The 21,713-nt window shown below is 39.5% G+C and overlaps 1 protein-coding gene across 2 annotated transcripts in view; it reads right to left on the bottom strand.

The window, feature by feature from the left end:
• The window catches only part of SLC44A3 (solute carrier family 44 member 3), a 98,671-nt gene that overhangs the window by 52,667 nt on the left and 24,291 nt on the right, over window positions 1–21,713 (bottom strand). For both annotated transcript variants that reach the window (XM_031967113.1, XM_031967112.1), the window contains exons 6-9: window positions 19,138–19,298; window positions 14,424–14,513; window positions 11,749–11,873; window positions 7,989–8,175 (exon numbers count right to left, since the gene is read on the bottom strand). In XM_031967113.1, coding sequence (XP_031822973.1) covers window positions 7,989–8,175; window positions 11,749–11,873; window positions 14,424–14,513; window positions 19,138–19,298 — 563 coding nt within the window. The remainder of the gene's footprint in view (window positions 1–7,988; window positions 8,176–11,748; window positions 11,874–14,423; window positions 14,514–19,137; window positions 19,299–21,713) is intronic.

Raw genomic sequence — 21,713 nt, 5'->3', positions numbered from 1 at the left:
AACTACTCTACTCCAGTATCTTTGCCAAGAAAATCCCAAATGGGGTCACAAACAGTTGGATATGAGTGAAATAAATGAATAAATTACACACTGTTATTCTCAGTATGTTGTGGGCTCTAGGAGAACAGGGAACATCTTTTACTTTTCTTTGTATCCCAGTGCTTAGCACAATGCTTGACCCATTATTGTTTAATTGTTTTTCAGTAGTGCCTGCCTCTTTGTGATCCCATTTAAGATTTTTTTGTTTGTTTTTTTGGCAAAGATACTGGGGTTGTTTGCCCTTTCCTTCTCCAGCTTATTTTATTGATGAGAAAACTGAAGCAAACAGGGTTAAGTGACTTATCTAGGGTCATACATTTAGCAAGCGTCTGAGGTCCAGATCTGAACTTGGAAAGAGGATTCTAGACCTGGTGCTCTACCCACTATACCACCTAGCAACCCTTCCTGGCATGTGGTAGATACTAAATAATATTTGTTGACTGACTGACTGATCTACTACTTTATTTTATACTCACATCATACTTGTGAAATGGGTCAACCAAATGATGGAGTTAGGCCTGGACCTCAAGTCCATTGTTGATGTTATTTCTCATTGGACTACCTTACCTCTTTTTCTTTTTCAAGATACAAGTTTTATTGAATTTGTGATTTTTAAAGAATGCTCAGTAAAATGGATAGGGCACTGGGTTTAGAGTCAGGAGAATCTGAGTTCAGGTGAGCAGCTCACCTTTTCCTTGTAGCTTCTATTTCTTTTCTTATCTACAAAATGGTGGCAGGGATAAGGTTGGATTTGAAAGCCCCAAGGTCCTCCTCCAGTTCTTAACCTAGGATCTTATTTTTCCCCCCTTTATCTAGAGTCATTTCCTGATATTACATTTCACCTTTCCCTTTAACAAAGGGGATACACCAGCTCAATAAAAAAAATCAGGAGGACCTGAGTTCAAATCCGACCTCAGACACTTAATATTTCCCAGCTGTGTGACCCTGGACAAGTCTTAGGGAAAAAAAACCCAAAGGGGATAAACTATCCCCTTTAACAGAGAAAAAAATTAAGCAAAACTGATGTTATGGCCAAGTGAGCTATCATATGCAATATTCCCTTTTTATAGTCCCTCATCTCTCTTCCGGAAAGGAAAGGACTGTGGTTCATTATCTGTTCTCTGAGATTAACATGGATCATTTGGTTTAATCTGATACCAGCTGCTTTTTCAGGGCAGTTTTCATTTACAGAATTCTTGCCATTATGTAAACAGGTCCTAGGGTCTCCTTTCTAAGCACATAACTTTTCATAATCTGGCTCTCACAACTTTTGCTCAGGGTGACAGCCATGCTCCTCCCTCTGAGTTACCATATGCAGATGCCCAGTCTGTCATCCAGGCAGGGCAAGGCTGCTAGAGAGGGGTGACGTAGGCAAGAGGAAGGCAGAAGTTAAATGTGGCCAAATTCATCCTGGTTCCTTTCAGTACAACAACAGCATCTGGTGGTTTGCTGAGGTTATTACAGTTCTATTTTTTCCATTTCAGTTGGTGCGTGCTATGGTGGCTGGCTGCACAGAGGCATCCATTGATTAGCCCATACCCATCTTTAATTTTCATGGGATTTTATTAGCTGTGTGATGGGTTAATAACATCCCATTCTCAATGAACCCATTTGTTTAAGAAACAAACATCCAATCTCCTTGATAGATATCATATTTTCCCTTTTTGGTTTTTATGCATGTCAAATATTCTTTCAACCAATAACACGGTTCAAAAGTTGCAAATATTTACTTTCTATTTTAGTTACTTTTCTTGAGCCCCAGACCAAAGATAGGAAAGATGGTCAGAAATTGCAATACTCCTTGCTGAGGATATTAAACTCAACATTTCCACATCTTGCTGGTGTTTCCCAGCATCCCCAATCCCCTGCCTGTTTATACCAATGTGTAAAGAGCTAACATTTTCCTGCCAATTGTTGAAATAGCCTTTAAAGAATGTCCTGTTAAGTAAAGAGAGATACCAACTTCTTCAGAGACCTGTCCACTTATGAGATGCTTCTGCCACCTGGTCAGGATTCTCCCTCTTGCTTTTCCTCTGGTCTCTCAGAGTCCAAACTTTGACATTTTGGCTAAAAGGCTTCTGAGAACAAAAAAATGGCTCTTTGTGTGGAACAGGCCATCTTGCCAGACTCAAGCTGTTGCTGGGACCATCCCATAAATCTTTCTTGATTGGTAGAATTTGTTACTGGCCTGGTCTTGAAGACCCCAGAGTCAACTCCATGCTACAAAGAGGCAGCAGAGTAAAGATAAAAAGAATAGTCATAACAATAAAGTATCCCATACTTTATCCCTATGTTATAAGGTTTGGCATTGCAGGAAGGGCTCTGAGAAACTGCTATGGACTTCTGTTTTCAAAAATGTATTCTATCGCTACTCCTTTTAATTTTACCTTACAGTCACTACCTACTGATCCATCCCACCCCAACTCATGCCACCCCGCTTCCTTCTTCTTCCTCTTAACAGGCTGATTTTCTTGTCTCCAGTGTCTTCTCACTTTAACTTAGCTGTTAAAGTAATTTTGCTAAAACACAGCTCTGACAAAAAAAATTGAGGATCAAATGTAAGATACTCCTTTCGGCTTCTTTTATAACCTACCCCATTCCTCCTTTTCATAGTCTTCTTACACCAGACCCTTCTCCATTTACACTGGTTTTCTACTGCCCCTCACTCATAACACTTCATCTTTCAAAGTCCTTCACCCTAATTATCTTCCATACTTGAAATGTTCTCTCTACTGACCTTTTTCTTCTGGCTTCCTGGACTTCCTTTAAGACTCATTTCAAATCCCTTTTTTCTGCAAAAGAGCCTTACTACTCCTGCTCTCCATCTCTCCTTCCTACTGGCTCTTTACCTCTGAGATTATATGCTATCCTATCCTGTGTGTACTTTTTTCTCTCTTTATGTTGACTTCCCTATTAGAAGGAGAACTATCCAAAGGGAGGGATTATGTTTTTGCCTTCTTTGAATCTGCCAAGCTTAGCACACAGTAAATTCTGGAACATTCAATAAATATTTTTGACTGACTAAACTGGCCATGTCTGAAAATGTATGTTTTATGCTGTACCTAGAATCTGCTACCTATGTGCCAAGAAGCTGGAAGGATGCCATTCATATACCATATGTCCCATTAGCAATGTCTAAAAATGTATGTAGCAATCATTGATCTCAAAGTCATACTTAAAAAAAAAAATTCAATCAAGAGAGAAATTTACATTATATGTCAGTCATATTAATATTATTTTAGATGTTTGTGTATGGGCATATGTATATATGTATGAATGTTTATATGTGCGTATGGATATATATGTATATACATATATATATACACACATTTATACATATACATATATATACACACATTTATACATATACATATATACATTCATATATGTGTATAATGTACACATAAACATATTTGTGCTTAACTGTAGCCTGCTTAAGGGAAGTGGGAGTATGAAAGAGGGAAAAAAGAATAAAGTAAAAAGTATACCATAGAGAACAAAAGGAAACAAAGAGAAGATGGGCAATCATGAATACATTATTGTTTATTATTATATAAGCCTTCCTGTAATGGAAATTTGTTACATATAGAATTCAAAAATTCTCCCTGATGTTCTGCTGCACACACAATAGATTTTTTCTTTTCTTTCTTTCCTTTTTTATTCTGTTTTTTCTTATTTTTACATTTAAGTCTTGAATAAATTCACAAGAAAATGCCATATCCGCAGTCCACCACCTTTTTGCCAAGAAGCATGAGGAATGCCATTAAGTCCTCACTCTAAACTTATGGCCTTTCACCGCTACCACATTAGTACAAGTTTTCCAGACTAGCTAATTTTTACCATATAAGACAAGGAAAGAGAGGACTTCTCTGTCAGGAAGACCGGAGTTCAAGTCCTGTCTCTGATACATGCTGCCTGTGTGACTCTGGGCAAATCACCTAACTTTTCAGTGCTTCAGTCACTCTAGGACTTTCAGTTCTAAGGCTGTGGTGCTGTTGTTGTCCAGTTGATTCAGTCATGCTTTACTCTTCATGACCCTCTTGGACCATACTGTCTATGGAATTTGTTTTGGCAAAGATATTGGAGGGATTGGCTATTTCCTTCTCCAGTAGGGGATTAAGGCAAACAGAGGTTAAGTTATTGAGCTACGAACACACAGCTAGTAAGTCTCTGCACCTGGATCTGAACTTAAACTTCCCTGATCCCAGGCCTGGCACTCTATCCATTGAATCACCTTTTATAAGCTGGCACTGATTTGTAATATAAAGGGAATTTCCTCACTAGGAGTTATCTGGACCAAAAAATCATAGGTCCCAAAAGAAATAGCTCAGGAGGGCCTGCCCCTGAGGGATAAAATGGGGGAAAGGATGGATTAGAAACAAGAAGAGGAAAGAAGCATGGCAGCTGGGGAGGATAGGGTGGCTAAATAGGGATGATGGTTAAAGAGTAGAAATTCAAGTGGAATGTCCTAATGTCAACAGACAGTATGTATTGGGGGACACAGTAGCTCCCTAAGAATCAAATGAGACAATATCTGAAATTGCTTAGCACAAGGCCAGGCACATAATAGGCACTTAATAAATGCATGTTCCCTATTTCTTTTCTCTCAGCTTGAGCTCTTACAGCTTTCAGGGTTAAAGCTTCTTGGAGCACAGGAAACCTCAGGGATTAAGAGATAAATCAACACACAGGTACAGACAGATTTATTTATTTTGGCCAAGAGCTACCCTCCCCAATGCCTGGTTCAAAAGAAAGTCAGCCAAGACAGGAAGTCTACCTTAGGTTACTCACCATATTTATAGGATCATATATTTAGGATTGGAATGGATTTCAGAAGCTACTGAGTTCAGCAGCCTCTTTTATAGATGAGGAAACCCAAGCACAGAAAATTAAAAGAGCTAAGGATATAAAACTAATAAATAAATGTTGGGAGTAGGACTCAAACTCAGCTCTTCCCGACTCCAAGTGTAGAGACCTAACAATGATGTCAGCTAGGATGTTGGCCAATGGATCCTGCTTCTTGCTGGGTTCTCATAGTGTGAGAATTAGATGACATTTTCATAGCGTTATGAAAAAATGAATTGGAGAATGGAAACTTAAATGAGAAAATTGAAATCTAAGAAATGGGATGCTGGGACCCCCAAGGACATCAAAAAATGTAATGAGGGGCTGAGGTTTTAGATTTGAATAGGAGCCTTCTGGGCTTTGACCCCTTCTCCCCTTCATGGTTACCTTCCTCCATAAGAATGTAAACTCCTTGGAGGCAGGGACTGGTTATGTAATGAGGGGTGGAGATTCACATTCTGTAACTTCTGTAATACCCAATTAATGGGAAACCAGGGGAGGGAATTGCACTTCAGGATAGGAAATAAAAGACTGCCTTTGTGGTTTCGAAAATGTGTCTACTGAGCTAGGTACCCATTCATGCAAGAATGTAAAATAAATCTTTTCTGCATTCATCAGGGAGTCAGTGAAATTCTTGGTAAGATATTTTGTTTCTTACAATAGTATTATCAGCAAACCCTCACTGAGCCTTATCATATGCTAATGACATGGCTAATTACACCAAAATGACTGCCTTCCTGCAAGCTCAGGCTCCAGTAAATCACTCAGAAGGTGGTAGTGTTTGTAGTCTCTATCCGTCGGGTCCATAGTGATGGAAGATATCAGGGTTAAAAAGCAATCAGCTTCAAACTCGAATTATAAGGCAAGATCCCAGGAGTCAACAAGCCCATATTCTAATTGGGGAAATGCACACAAATTTCCAATAATACTAGAACACAAGGTATCATATCTAGAATCTTGGCCCAATTTGGGGTACCTGATTTTAGCAAGAATGTTGATAAGCTGGAGCACATCTGCCCAAAGAAGAAAATCAGGATGATGAGAGGTTTCAAGAACAAGTCCTATCAGGGTCAGTGGAAGTAAATGAGTATGTTTAGTGGTATGTTCATTAGTCAATAAACATTTATTAAGTGCCTACTATATGCTAGATACTGTAATAAGCACTGGAAACAAATACAAAGAAAGATAATTCCTGCCCTCAAGGAGTTTAACATCTAACATAGGAAAATAAAAGGAAGTTGAAAAAGGGTGGAGAGAGGTTTTCCATCCAGGGGCATGGTTTAGTCAGAGAAGTCCCAAAATAGTTCAGTCAGCTGAGAAATGAGATTTTCTGAACTCACTTCTTAAACAGAGGGTTGGATTTCATGGATTCGTTCTCCAATCAGAGACAGAGAATAGTGATGAGGAGGAGATTTGGGGGGAGATGAGAGCTTTCTCCAGTCATTTGGAAAGCTGATCTATAGAAGGACTAGATTGATTTATTTGGTTCCAGAGGGCTGAAATATTATTATAGATGGGCAACAGAGAGGCTTGATAGAAATAAAAAACTAAGTGCGATCCACAGGAGAAGGAGCTTACTGTGGAGGTGATGAAGAGTCAGAGGGCTTCAGGGAAGCTTAATGACCTACTTGTCCTTGATGCTGTAGTAGAAGGGTTTTGTGTTTGGATTTGAATTGGATTAGATTATCCCTGAAGGACCTTTCAAGTCCAGGATCCTATGATTTCAGGAATCTTGGCTCAGTGTTCACCTACCATGCTTGTGGCCACGATCCAGTCACTTAATCTCTCTGGGTGCCCCAAAGGAATGGGTGGGCATATAGGAGCTCTGTAACATCCCTTCCAACTTTGAATCTATTCTCCTATGATGTCACTGAGTGACACCCAGAATTGACAAAGAACTGATCCAATGCCACTGAGTCTTTGTAATACAGACAGAGGGACTCTCAGAAGCAGTAATTGGGACCTGAAGTTTAAGGACTTCCTGGAATTTAATTTTCATAAGAAAGGAAGGCTTGTGTTTCCTCAGGAACATCTCTGGGTTATTTTGGCTCAGTTACAAATGCTTTAGCACTTTCAGAAAACATTTATTGAACCTACAATACAGCCTTTCCTCCATTTTGTCCTATCATCTCATTTCAGGTTCATTACATAGTATGTATGTAGATATGTATGTATATATACATATATATGCTTTTAAAAAAAAACTTCATTGCTACTTCTCAAAAAACCAAATAATAATCAGATAATACAATACACAATAAACAAAGTCACTTTTATACAAGAGGTGATGAAGCAGGAGGCAACTGTTTCCTTTACTATAAGTTGTGGTCCCTTTATGAAACTTATTTCCTTTTGAACTGTGATTCCTCTCAGAGTCTCAGCTCCTCATGGGGAAGGCATATCCCCCCCAGATAAGTTATCATTCCAGGATGCCAGAGCCTTTGATTCAGTTAGAAATCCTGGTCAAAAAGCATCCCTTTGAAGTGATGTTAATTCCAATAGGAGATCCTGGCTGAAAACTGATAAGAATCTAAGCCTGGGAATCTCAGCTCCTGAAGCTCCACCGAGAATCCTGGTCTGATCTGCTTGGGCTGTCCCAGCCCCCACTAAGATACCCAATATAACAGCTTCCCTCAACTATGGTCTTTGCAGATGGCCCAAGCACTTTGCCAGGACCATTCTGCCCGCTGAGAAAGCATTTTTCTTAGCGCCAAAACTCCATTTTCCAATAGATCTGCCACTATAGAAGTCAGTCTCTTAACAAACTGATTTCTATCCAACAATAAATTTTCATTTTGCAACTAATAATTCAGGAATGAGTGAATTCTTTTACTCCTAAACCTGCGTCTGATTTAAAGGGAATTCTTAAAAACTCTCTTATTGCCACTAACTTATTGACCACAAGGTATTGAGACCATTCAAACTGCATCAGTAGAAAGCACATTTCTATGTTTCTTCTATGGCAAAATCCTGACATCCCCTTCCTCCATCTTCATCAGCTCCTCTTTGCCATGGTGTCACTTTCCCTTGCAACAAGAGAGTAAGTCCCCATAATAAACTGTACTTTTAGAATTAGAGGAGCCAGAAAATATCTGGTCACTTACCTGCGGTTCCTAAACTCAGCAGGACAGCAACCCACAGCACCCAGAAGAAAATGAGGATTATAAATGTCCAAAGTGGCTGGAGGAGCAGGAAAGGGGAACTGCTGATAGTTTTACTCGTTACTTGGAAAAGGTCTATTGTCAACTGCATCCTCTCTCTGAGAACAAAAATCAGTATGAGCAGAACCACCTGTTAAGGAAAAAACTATTAGCAAATTCTTTTAAAATTCCTGGGAGAATAGCTTTTTTTTTTTTTCTTTAAGTTTTAAGAAATTTAAAAATAACTGAATTCTCAGAAAAAAGCTCAATCCTTTGTTTGACATTCAAAGCCCTTCATAACCTGTTCCCTCCTATCTTTCTAATCTTCTTACACCTTCCTCCCACATACTCTTTGATAATGTGACTAGGGCCTCTTCGATGTTCCATGAATAAGCCACTCCATTTCTCAACTTTGAGTATTTTTTCTGGTTGTCCCCCATACCTAAAATATTCTCTTTCTTCAGCTCTACTTATTGGCTACCTTCACTTCCTTTAGGTCTCAATTAAAATTACATCTACAGACTTTCCCATGGCTCCTGAATTCTACTGCTTTCCCTTTATTAATTATTTCCTATTTTTCCTGCATACAGTTTGCTTGTATGTATGTCTATTTGTTCTCTTCCCCAATTAGATTGGGAACTCCTTGGAGACAGAGAGTCTGTTGCCGTTTTGTATTGTTAGCACTTAGCACAGTGCCTGGTACATAGCAGATACTTAATGTTTATTGACTAAGTTTTGTTTATTCTTTTTGTATTAAGTGATAAATTCCATGCCCAAAGGAAAGGAAGGCAGTAAGGTAAAACAATGAAGAATGAATTACTATGAAGTTTCTTAGGCAGGGCATTCATCTTTTATTTCTATCACATTTCTACCATAGTACTTACTATAAAAATGTACATAAGGTGCTCAAAACAGCTGGTGAACTAATGGGAAATGGGAGGTAAAATGCAAAAGGATAAGAAGCCAAAAGTGCCATAATGTGCCATTACATTTATCTTTTATTTGGATGTAAATTGCAAATAAAGCAAAATGGGATGTTCTTTTGAAGAATAAAGTGAGATTTTCATCTGGGTGTTTTTAGAAACAAGAGGCTACAGTGCAGAGAACTTTGGATATGGAATTAAAGGTTATATATTTGTATTCTAGTTTTGCCACTTAGTTTGGGAAAGGCATACAACAGGTAATTAATAAATGCTGATTGATTGATCATTCTATTAAATGAAGTTTGGATTAGATGATGTACTAAATTCCCTTCCAGAGCTAAACCTATGAGCCTGTAAAGTACATGTTTTGTAATCTATCTTGTAGGAGGCAATATAAGATAGAAAATGCCTTACACACATGTTAACATCCTCGTTGGCCATTCTGAAAGGTGTTGTATATATTGAAGGACATGCGACTCCTGATTGGCTGAGAGGATACTGAGAATGATGCTTTAGGGGCTTATTTGATTTGGATGCAAGATACATGTGGAGGAATGATGTCCAATGATATCTAGTTTGGGGGAGGAAAGGGGACCTAGCTATATTTCTTCCTCATCTGATCTCATTGTCCTCACTTTAGGCACTTAGTCTCTGAATCTTTCTGATAGGTGTTTACTTCCCCATTTGAATGTATACTTCTCGATCTTAGGAACTCTCTCACTTTTCTCCCTGTATTCCCAGTGCTTAGCATGGGCTCAGTACATGGTGTTTAATAAATGCCTTTTTATTCACTCATTCTAATTTGTATTGCATTTATTTGTGTATATATCTTACTATCCCTGCTAGACTGTAATCTCCTTGAGAGCAAGCATCATTTCTTACCTATCTTTTCTTTTTCCTAATTTCTAGCAGAGTATACTGCATATGCTCGATAAATTAATAAATGCTGAATAAGTAAATGAAAAGAACCTCAATGCAAGTGGCAGATGCAATGGGCTGAGGCAAAAAAAAAAAAAAAAAAAAATAATAATAATGCTGTACATTTTCCTGTGGCCACTACTGTACCTTCCCTAGGCATGGGGAGAAGAGACTCCCCTCCCTATCGGAGCATCCTTTTCTTTAACCTAAGCTTACCCAATTTTTTTTTTTGGTAGTTGAAACACCTTTATTTCATAGTGACAGAAATGCTATTAACTATTCCTTTCAAGGATATTACACAGAGCATTCAACAGATTTGCCTTCTCCCTCTTAAATCACAAGTTTACACAATTTTTTTTTTTTTTTCATCAAGAATGGATAACACACCTTGGGAGCTGTGTGGTTCTTGGAGATTTTGTGTGCAACAAAGTCTTGCAAAAGGAAGGCCAAGGATAATGCCTCAAGAAGCAGATGCCTGCTTTTAAGAAATCCACCTTTTCCTTTTCTATAACCTCATTTCTGGGAGAATAACGCTTTCCTCCCTCCCTTTTTAAAAGTATTTCATCTGTCAAAAGACAGAGGGATTACAGCTGAGCTGATTTCTGACCCCATGAAGGGTCCTAGCAAACCATGGTAGAGTCAGTTCCAATACCCACAAGACCCTGTAACATTTTTCAGGCTTTGAAGGGGTGGGGGGGAAGGATAGAATAAAACTTCTTTCTGCTGTCTTGCCACTTGGCACTCATCTGTTTCTAACTAAAGAGCTCATAGGGGAGGAGAAAGCAGGTTCTCTGAAAACTAAACCCACCCAGCAGCCAACAGGTTTGGAAACAAAAGGCTCTGTGTCCCACTGCATCGTGAGATGTTACGCCAGCCAGAGAGCAGCACGTTCATTGGCCGGGGGGAGGTGCCAGTCTTCCCAAACAGGAAACATTCGCCATGTTATTGGGAGGCTGTAACCTCATCCCCTCTCGGCTACTACCTTGTCTCTGCTTAGACAGGAATGAAAACAGCAGAGTGCTAAATTAACAGCCATTGGTGCCTGGGAGGGAGTAGGAGGGGTTTCACAAAAATTGAAGCTTTCTATTCTTCCTGAAAGATTTTCCTTTATCCCTGGGTAGGAATCAGAGAAAGAGAGAGTCATCATTTTTCACCTGTACATTCTGAGGTGAAGGGCTAACTGTGACCTTTTTGTTTTTGTTTTTCTGAGAAGGTAATTCTCAAGATTTCCCAGCTCCGACTGTTGGTCCTGCTCTTTTCCATGTGCTCCTTCCATCCCCCACCTCTATGCCTTCACCCTGACTGTTTCCCATGTGTGGAATGCTCTGCCCTCACCTTTTAGTTTTTCTGGCTGCCTTGAAATATTCAGCTCAAATTCTACTTTCTGAGAGATTTTTCCTGATCTCATAAATGCTAATTCATTCTTTCAAATTACTTTCATCTTTGCTTTATATATCTTGCAAGTACATAGTAATTTATATGTTGTTCCTCCCATTAAAATGTGTGATCCTTAAGGGGAGACTGGTTTTTTTGGGGGGAGAAGGGAGCTTTCTTTGCATACCCAGAATTTTAGTCATTTTTTCATTCACATATGACTCTTTGTGACACCATCTGAGGTTTTCTTGTCAAAGAATGGTTTGCCATTTCCTTTTCCAGCTCTTTTATAGATAAGGAAAGTGAGGCAAAGGTCACACAGCCAGTAAGTGTCTAAGGCTAGATTTGAATTTAGGAACCTGAGTCTTCCTGATTTCAGGCCCAGCACTCTATCCACTGCTCCACCTAGCTACCCTTGTCCAGTAAGTACATAAGAATTAATCCTTAACAAGGATCTATTGACAGGCTGAGTCACTTGCTTGCCTTGCTGGAGTAGGGTCACTTCTTACCGTGATCACTGTGGAGACAATAGCAAATCCCAGTAAACATTTCATATTTTCTCTTTCGGTGTCCAGTTCAATGCTGAGGTCATTGATATAGTCATAATAAAGCCACCATAACACACCAGAGACAACTGGAAAACAAAACACCATCTAGCTTCAATCAATCCTCATTCTAGAAAATATGGATCCCACAGCAAAGCTGTGACCTGCTAAGTCTGACTTCTGTCTATCCCAGGATGGCCTTTCTCAAGTGCAGGGGTCCCAAACCACAGAAGGCTTTACTGGCAATAAGCCATAAATGGAATTGGGAAGGCAATGAGTCATGAATGCAACTTGCAAAGCACTAGCTTTTATGGCTTTCTGCTTCACCCTGCAGTTGCTTTGAATCTTCCGATGGTCTCCAAGAGTAGTCTAGAGTCAGAATAGAGCCCAGTTAACTGAGGAGAGGGAGGTGCCCCACGTGCCACGTGTAGGAGCAGTCCTAGCTGTGAGATCCTGTGCAAGGCAGAGACCCACTTTTTATTTATAAGATGGAGGCATATTTATCAAACACTCAAACAAGGAATAATCACAGGATTTAGCCCTGGAAGAGACTTCAGAGATTAAATAGTACTTATAGTACTTAAATAGCAATTCCCTCCATAATATCTCCAATAAATGGTGAACCAATTCCTACTTGAATTAGCTACTATAAACTCGTATTTAAGTGATTATTTATAGATTGCCTTGCACTGCCTTCCCCCAACAGAATATGAGTTTCTGGAGGTCAAAGACTAGTTTTTGCCTTTCTTTGCCTCACCAAGTGCTTAGTACAGTACCTGGTACATAGTAAGTGCTTAATAGATGATTGCTGACTTGAATGATTTAATGGATGGAAAGCTCACTACCTCTTAAAAGAGACCATTCTAATTTAGAAAAGGGGCAGTTGTTCTTTTAAAAGTATTTTTAAGGACAGCTAGGTAGCACAATGGACAGAGCACTGGCCCTGGAGTCAGGAGGATCTAAATTCAAATCTAAACTCCGACACTTGGTACTTACTAATTGTGTTATCCTGGGCAAGGCAAGTGTTACCCTAATATCGATTGCTTCACTCTGACCTCTTTTCCCTCCGAGTAATTTTTATTGTTGTTTTTTGCTTTCCCATCATATTCACTCCTGGGTGTCCTAACTATCAAGAAGTTTTCCTTTATATCAGGGCAAAATCTAGTTCTTGGCTACTTCTAATTTTTGTTCCTGATCTGACATCTGGGGACTATAAAGTACAAGTCCAATCCTTCTTCCATCTGACATACTTTCAAACCCTTGAAGGCAGCTTTCAGCTTCTCTGTAAGTCTTCTCCAGACTAATTCCTTCAGTTAATCCTCAGTATGACAGCCCCAGTTACTTCCCCATTCTTAAGGACTTTCTCTGGCTCTGTTCCTGTTTGTGAAAAGTCTTCTTAAAATAGGGTGTCCAGAACTGAACATACTGCTCCAGGTGTGATCTCAGTAGAACAAAAGGCAAAAGGATCATCATTTCCCTTGTCCTAGATGCTATTCCACTATTATTGCACCTTGTGAAAACTGAGGTCCCTAAAGATTAATTCACTAGCTTAAGTTCATACAGGTATAAATTCTGACAATTTTGTATTTCACTTTTACATATCAAATGCCATGGAAATCTTTGTGTTTTTTGTAACCAGCAACCAATGCAGTGACTGGCATATAGTACGTGCCTAATATTAGTCTTATCAAAATGATCCCTGAATTTATAGAAGAAAGGTCAGAGTTGAGAAAAAGCAACATATATCATCCTGACTCACTTAAGAATATATACAGATGTAAAAGGGACTGGAGATAAGTATTATCATAGCACTTACTACATGCCAGGCATTTGTGCTAAGCACTTTACAGATATTCTCTCATTTGATCCTATAACAAGCCCATGAACCAGATGTTGTTCTGTTATTATGATCATTTTACAGTTGAGAAAACTAAGGCAGAGATTAAAGTGATTTGTCCATGATCACCCAGCTAGTAAATGCCTGAGGTAAAATTTGAATTTGCATCTTCCTGCCTCAAGAGCTAGTGCTTTATCCACTATCTGCCTCACATGGAATGTAGATTTCCCAAAGTCTGGCAGTGTGGAATTTTGGGTAGAACTTGGAATAAAGAAGAATCTGGTTCAAATCCCACTACCAGTCCTTAATTGCTATTTGACCATAGGCAAAGTTCAGTTTATTCAGATGTAAAATGGGGTGACTAATACATGTGGGGCTTACTTTTCAGAGATATTCTGAGATAATATTTCCTAAGCATCTTGCAAATCTTAAAGTATTATAAAAACACAAGTTCTTATTATTCTCAATAGACTGAATTTTAGCTGTTGGAAATGCCAAACCAGAAGCAACTCTTTCATCAATTCTCCAAAAGTGTCAGTTAATTTTTATAACTCTTTGAAGGAAGATTAGATATGCGAGTTCATCTTGCAGAGGGGATTTGGTAGAGAACAGCCTTTGAGTTAGAAAGACATACATGTCATATGCTGCTTGTGTGACCCTGGGCAAGTCAGCTTCTTAGTGCCCCCTAAGATTTTAAGTTAGGGATGTGTTGGGAGAGAACATTTTCATGTGGCTGGTTCTCTGAATCATTGAAATCAAAGATCTCTATGGAAAAAATTGCAACCCATGTAGAAATACTTACACAAGAGGCCCAAAACAACCAAGGAAATGAAAATATGAAGCAGGAGGGTGGTGATGAATCGGAAGGTGAACATCATGGTCAGAGACAAAGCTGCAAAATCAAGGGAAGAAATCACAACAACGAGGAGAAAGCATCTGATGCACTAGGACCAGAAGCTTTACATATTCTGTAAAATCTCTGAACATTGTTCAGTAGAGATCATAAGAACAGCCCAGCATTGTGAAGGGAGAGTGATCAATCAAAATAGACAATTATTAAACATCTGCTATATGCCACGCACTGTGCTGAGTGCTTAGCTGAATGAAGTCTGACTTACTCAGAAAAATGAGTCATTCATTAATTATTTGGAAATGGCAGGATTTTGTTGGATTATAAGATTATAAGTAAGATTTGCTGGATCCTGGAGAGCAAAGTCTGTGTCACATTGCTCTTTAGGTCCCGAGGGTTCATAGCACCTCAAACACAGAATTATTATGACTATGAATAAATACTTACAAAGTGTCAAATCCCAAAAGTGATTTTGCCTTCAATCCTAAAATGACTGATCTGCAACCCTACATTTATGAATTCTTTTTGTCTCACATGGGAATGGAAGGATGATGGGGTGGGGATTAAATGAAATTTTTGCTCCAGTTTGTTGCAAGTTTGCCAATTAAACATGAAGAGGAAAATGTAAATTACTGAAAGGCAGGCATTATTTCCTTTTTATCTTTGTGATTTCATGTTATATATGATTTCATGTTGTTATCTGGTACCTTGTAGACTTTAATAAGTGGTTAATGAAATGAATTGAAGATCTTTCCCCTACTGCTTCCTGAGGTTATAGCCCTTTCTAGTCTGCAATCACCTTGACTTTTTGGTCTTACTTTATTACTACTCTTTCCTCACACCCCCATCAATTCAGTCAACTCTCCACCTGCAAACACACATGCACATAGATGTATGTGCTCTTCTTGGTCAGTCTTCCTTTATATCTGGAGTGCCCCTCTCTGCATTCTCACCTGTGGAACTCATCTTCATCTCTTAAAGACCCACACCAATAATACCTCTTCCAAGGAGCCTCCTTTAATCTCCTTCTCCCATGTTGCCAACAATATTCCTCCTCAGCTTCCCAGAGTACTAGGTTTAGCAACTCTCTTTTTCTTAATTCTCTCTCTCTCTCTCTCTCTCTCTCTCTCTCTCTCTCTCTCTCTCTCGTATTTTTTCTAATTACCTGTAAAAGATACATATATATTTTGCTGAGGCAATTAGGGTTAAGTGACTTGCCCAGGGTCACATAGCTAGGAAATGTTAAGTGGCTGAAGCCAGATTTGAACTCAGGTCTTCCTGACTTCAGGGCTAGTTCTCTATCTACTGCACTATCTAGCTGCCCCCTTGAAGCATATTTTCAATTTTTTTTTTCATGATTTGCTCTGTTTCTTATTTTACAACATGACTAATATAGAAATATGGTTTTATGTAATTGCATATATATAACCGATATTTCAAATTGTTTACTGTCTCAGGAAAGGGTAAGGGAGAAAATTTGTAACTCAAATTTTTATTTTAAAAATTATCTTGGGGCAGCTAGGTGGGGCAGTGGATAGAGCACCAGCTCTAAAGTTGGGAGGACCTGAGTTCAAATCTAGCTTCAGACACTTAACACTTCCTAACTGTGTGACCCTGGGTAAGTCATTTAACCCCAACCACCTCAGCAAAAAATTAATTCAGCAGTGTCACAAAAAATAAATAATAAGTAAAGAAAAGAAAATACGCTTCACTCTGCATTCTGACTCTATCAATTCTTTCTCTGGATGAGGATAGCGTTTTCCATCAGCAGACTTTTGGAATTGTCTTAGATCACTGTATCACTGAGAAGTGCTAAGTTATTCATAGTTGAATATTGTACAATGTTACTATTACTGCTCATTTCACTTTGTTTAGCAACTCTCTGAAGCATTTCTCAGGAAATGTTGTGAACTATTACGACTATATACACAGATAACTTTTCCCCTTATTTGATATATGGCCTGTAAGGGTAGTAGAGGCTCATTATAGATAGGATTGAAGGTAACCCTTGAGAACTTCTAAATCTAACCCTTTATACTATTAACTTCTTGATTTTTGACAAAGATGCACTGGCTCCAGCAGACAGGTTTTATAACCCACCGGAAGGGCAGTGTTCAGTGCGAGCAGCTCCTCTATCTTTATAGATAATCGCCAGGTGATGTGGAGAGACCCAGAAAATGGTAAATGGAAGGGACCAGATAGGTTAACTGCTTGGGGAAGAGGGGTTGCTTGTATCTCTACAGGTGGAGAAGGAATCAGATGGATGCCAATGAGCCGTATTCCCCTTGTCCATCACAGAGAGACGGAGCAGACCCTTGAAATGAAGGAGAAGACCCAAGAAATATCGGGTGGTTCTGTTGCTGATTGTGCTCACCATTGAAAGAGCGTGGCAGTTATGGCGTTTGACTCATGGATATCGAAAATTGTTGGACTTGAAAACCCTCAGGAATCATTGGATTCTCTGAGACATGATAAGATTGTTGTAGGACTTGAAAACCTTCAGGAATCATTGAATTCTCTGAGACATAAGATTGTTGTAGGACTTGAAAGCCCTCAGGAATCACTGGACTCTCCAAGACATGATAAGATTGTTGTAGGACTTGAAAACCCTCAGGAATCATTGGATTCACTGAGACATAAGATTGCTGTAGGACTTGAAAAACCTCAGGAATCATTGGATTCTCTGAGACATAAGACTTGAAAGCCCTCAGGAATCATTGGACTCTCTGAGACATGATAAGATTGTTGTAGGACTTGAAAACCTTCAGGAATCATTGGATTCACTGAGACATAAGATTGTTGTAGCACTTGAAAACCCTCAGGAATCCAATGATTCTCTGAGACATAAGGCTTGAAAGCCCTCAGGAATCATTGGATTTTCTGAGAAATGATAAGACTGTTGCAGGACTTCAAAATCTGCTGGAATCATTGGATTCCCTAACACATAAAAAGACTTTTGCAGGACTTCAAAAACATTGGATTCCCTGACATGTGAAGCAATGGACAATAGATTGGTTTTAGATTATCTCTTGGCTGCTGAAGAAGGCATATGTGTGACTATTGTTTACATACCCTCCTTCTAGGACTTCTGGCAATTTTTTACAACACCACGCTGATTTATATTATTTGCTATTCCGCTACTTGCGTGTACAATTCATGTTTGTTACACCACATCAAGCCTGCACTGACTGAGGAAGGGTCATTACTAATAGCCTCTGTGTCATTGCTATGTGCTTGTGTAATACCTCCCATGCTGATGGGTTTGTGCATAATAAGACCCTTCAGCCCAGAAACCCGCTAGCAACCCCCACTTCCCTTTGGTGCTTTTCATCTCCCTTCCTGAGATATAAGGAAGGCGTGATCATCTCCTTTTTAGTGCTTTCACCTCCCTTCCTGAGAAGTCAGGGGGGTTGTGATCACCTCCTTTTCAGTGCTTTCACCTCCTTTCCTGAGAAGTCAGGGAGGGTGTGATCACCTCCGCTTGGGGGCTCTGACCTCCCTGAGAAGTCAGGGATGGCATGACCACCTGTGTTCTAAAACAAAAGAAAGCGGGAGATGTAATGGGCTGAAGCTCAAGTTGATGTACTGAGGTCCCAAGCACGTGAGGCTAAACAGTAATTGGACCATACTCTATTAATATATATGCTTGGAGAAAGAATGGCCCCCGCCCACTCTCTGTGCAAGTCCTGATGTGTTGTATAGGAAATGATGTAGGGACGATTTTGGTGGGTGGAGGCAGAGGGGCAGGAAGAGAGGGGAGAGAGACACTGCTGGCCAGGTTTGTGTCACGGCCATTCACCATCCTATTGCCATCTCCCTTCACCTCCACAAAGAATAAAGATTGAAGATTTTTACTTAACCTGAATTCCTGATTCCGGCTGATTTTAAAATATGCGGTCATCCCAAGTGGTAAGACTTAGAATCAGGAATTTGAAGCCTATCTATGACACTTTCTGATAGTGTGATCCTGGTTAAGTGATTACTTAATCAAAAGTAATTGTAAAATGAGGTAAAAATATCTGCCTCATAGGATTATTAAAAGGCTCTAATGAAGAATAGATGGGATCACAGGATTCAGAGGCTTCTTCTAATTCCCTCATTTGACAGATGAGGAAACTGAGGCTTTGGGAGGCAGTAAGCTTCAAGGGTTCTCTAACTCCAGCCCAGTGTTCACTTTGTAAACCGAAGGTACCATACACATTTCATTTCACCTACCCTCATCATCATGTCTGATGGTAATTCTGTACCTCCTTCAGCACCTCCCACAGTACTGGGAGTAGAGGAGACATTTAGTAAATGTTTGCTGAGCTGCTCTTTAGCTAAATGTGTGAAAGACCCTGGATTGTTATGACTTTAGATGTTAGGATTTTTGACATTTTTCAAATATTTCAGTGAAAAACTCAGTCCCCAGACTTGATGGTTGGGGGAAAGTAAATAACGAGCCTTCACTCTTAGTGGCACAGGAGGAATGCAGGCTAAATGATGACGCTGACTTCTATTTGATTAAGCCAGAAGGTGAGCATGCTCACAGGACAGGACCCAGCTCAGTTCTAGGTTCACAGGGACTCACTCACTATACCTTTGCCAAAAGGAATCAAAAAAAAAAAAAAAAAAAAAAAAAAAAGAAAGAAAAAAAAAGAAAGAAAAGAAAAGAAAAGAAAATTACCTAAGGCGAGGATACACAGGCTGAGCACTGTATTTCTTCCTGACATGATTCCACTTAGGATTCGATGGAGGGTATCCACATCATTGATCAGAACTGATGCAAAGAGGGAGTAGCATTCAGGAGTTTGAGGGATGCAGCGATTGAACAAGGGGAAAGATTTGCTAAAAATTAAAAACAGGATGGATGGCAATGCTGTTATAAGTCCTTCTAGCTAATACACACACAAGAGCTATAGTATTATGGATAATAAACAACATTTATAGAGAACTTTCTATGTGATAGGAATTATACGTTAAGTACTATACAAAAATGACCTCATTTGGTTTTCACAATTCTGGGAAGTAGGTGCTATAACTATCCCCATTTTACAGTTGAGGAAACTAAGGCAAACAGAATTAAAGTGAATTGTCCAGGTTGATAGTCTCTGAGGCTGTATTTGAACTCTGGTATTTTTGACTGCAGACCCAGCATTCTGTCTATTATGGCAATACCAGATTCTACTCCACCCTCTATTCCTAATTTCCAACTTCTCATTTCTAAAATATCCTTAATCATCACAGTGACTTTGCTCAGCTACACTGAACCTCTAATAATTCTGGATGTGATGGAACCCAGGTAAGCTAATAGTAAATATTAATTGATATCAAAAGTATATCTTTTGATAACAATAATTATTTTTTCTTTTCTGGCACAAACCTGCCTATGATTTCATTTGTGTAGTCTTATGAGGAAGCTCCCTTTACAGATGATGACTTGTTCTGTTATCTTAAAAGTTGCCCAGGGAGCAGCTACTTAGTGCAATGGATAGAGCACCATCCCTGAAGTCAGGAAGACCTGAGTTCAAATCTGGCCTCAGACATTTAACACTTCCTAGCTGTGTGACCCCTAGGCAAGTTATTTAACCCCAATTGCCTCAGCCAAAAAAAAAAAAAAAAAAAAAAGAGTCGCTTGGGACGCGGAAAGGTAAAATGACTTTCTAGGACTGGCTTTTGGCTTTCTTTATATCCCTAGGGCTTGAACTCAGGTCCTTTCTGACAATCATTTATTACAAGTTTCCCTGATTGGAATCATGTTTCTTAGGAAGTTGGTGGAAGTGGCAGGAGATGGGTTGGTGGCAGTGGTAGAACACAATACAATTATAGCAATTATAGATCAGAGCATATTAACAAGACTGCTGGCCTCATTTGGTCTTCTGAAGAGGAGAAAGGAAGGGACTGGAGAACCTTGCCATGAGAGAGATAATACCTTCTCATAAAAGGTTCAACTGAAGACATTAATGATGTTTTGCCTAAGAAGTCTCACGGAGGCCAAGGTAGCATCCTCAAGTACCCGAAGAGCTCTCACACATTTAACTTGACACTAAAGAGCAAAAGTAGAAGTCAGGAGTAATGGTTGCAGAGAAGCTGATTTAGGTTTTATATAAAGAACTTCCTAACAATCTGAACCATCTTAGAGAAGAACAGGCTGCCTCCAGAGGGAGTTGGGTGAAACTTACTGGGGAACTCCAAGCAGAGGCTTGGTCAAGGGAAGTTACAGAAGAGCTTCCCAGCCTCTTCCACTCAGAATCAGAGATGAGAATACATGGAAGTTCCCTCTGCCCTTCTAGCTGACATCTGCAGAGGGCAGTAATTTCTCATCTTTCTGCATTGAATGTCTGCTGTTATTCCCTAGAAACAGCAGTCCTGACATTTATATAATGCCTTAAAAATTATAAATCATTTTATATAGACCATTTCGTTTGAGCCTCACAAACAATATCGTTGAGGTGGTCAATTGAAAGTATCGTTACCCCCATTCTACAAAAGAAGAAACAGAGGTAGAGAAGCAAGGTAACTTGCTCAGTTTCTAAGTTAATGGTGGTGAGATTTGAACCTGGTTCCTTCTGGTTCTAAGTTCAGGACTCTATTCTTACTATCATGGAGAAAAGAATAGGAGGCAGTTGCCATAACCCCCTTCCCTCACTGGGACTGGGACTGTAGTAAGAGGGGAGAGTGTAATAGTCCCATTTGGAATTATTAGTCTCCATCACTATAAGATTCTTCTACTCATTCATTACACTAAGCTTCCTGCCTCTAGACCCAGCCTACCCCATCTCCAGGGATGTGCCAGATATAGATAGAAAACAAAAGGACTGCTCCTGGAGAGAAGGAAATCAGGGATTTCTTTCCTCATATGACCTTCCTGACTATCAGTACTATTGTCCTCTGTTGATAAGCAAGTCACATCAATTAGAACTTCCCTCATCCTTTGTTTCCCAGAACTTTAATTTCCCGCAGCCCATTCTCTCTGTGATTTGGAGTTGATGGCTGCTAATGCAAATATCTTTTTCTCCTTTGCCAGTAATCTTGGCACTGTCCAGCCATCATCCTGTAGCTTTCCTTCTTTTTAGTGCCAAATTCCTAGGGAGAGAAATTTCCTCTACTTCCTCCATACTCACTTCTTAACCTTTTGGTTTCTGAGCCAATAATCTACTGAAATTGCTTTCTCCAAAGTTACTGACACATTTTCTCCCCTGTCTTTTTGTTGCACTATTAAAATTTATTTAATTGCTTTTTATACCATGATTTTCCCCTTGC

Source organism: Sarcophilus harrisii, chromosome 4 (genome assembly GCF_902635505.1).
Source record: "Sarcophilus harrisii chromosome 4, mSarHar1.11, whole genome shotgun sequence".
Classification (NCBI taxonomy): Eukaryota; Metazoa; Chordata; class Mammalia; order Dasyuromorphia; family Dasyuridae; genus Sarcophilus; species Sarcophilus harrisii.
The sequence above is the reverse complement of the archived record's forward strand: the minus strand, read 5'-3'. Positions and strand labels throughout refer to the sequence as shown.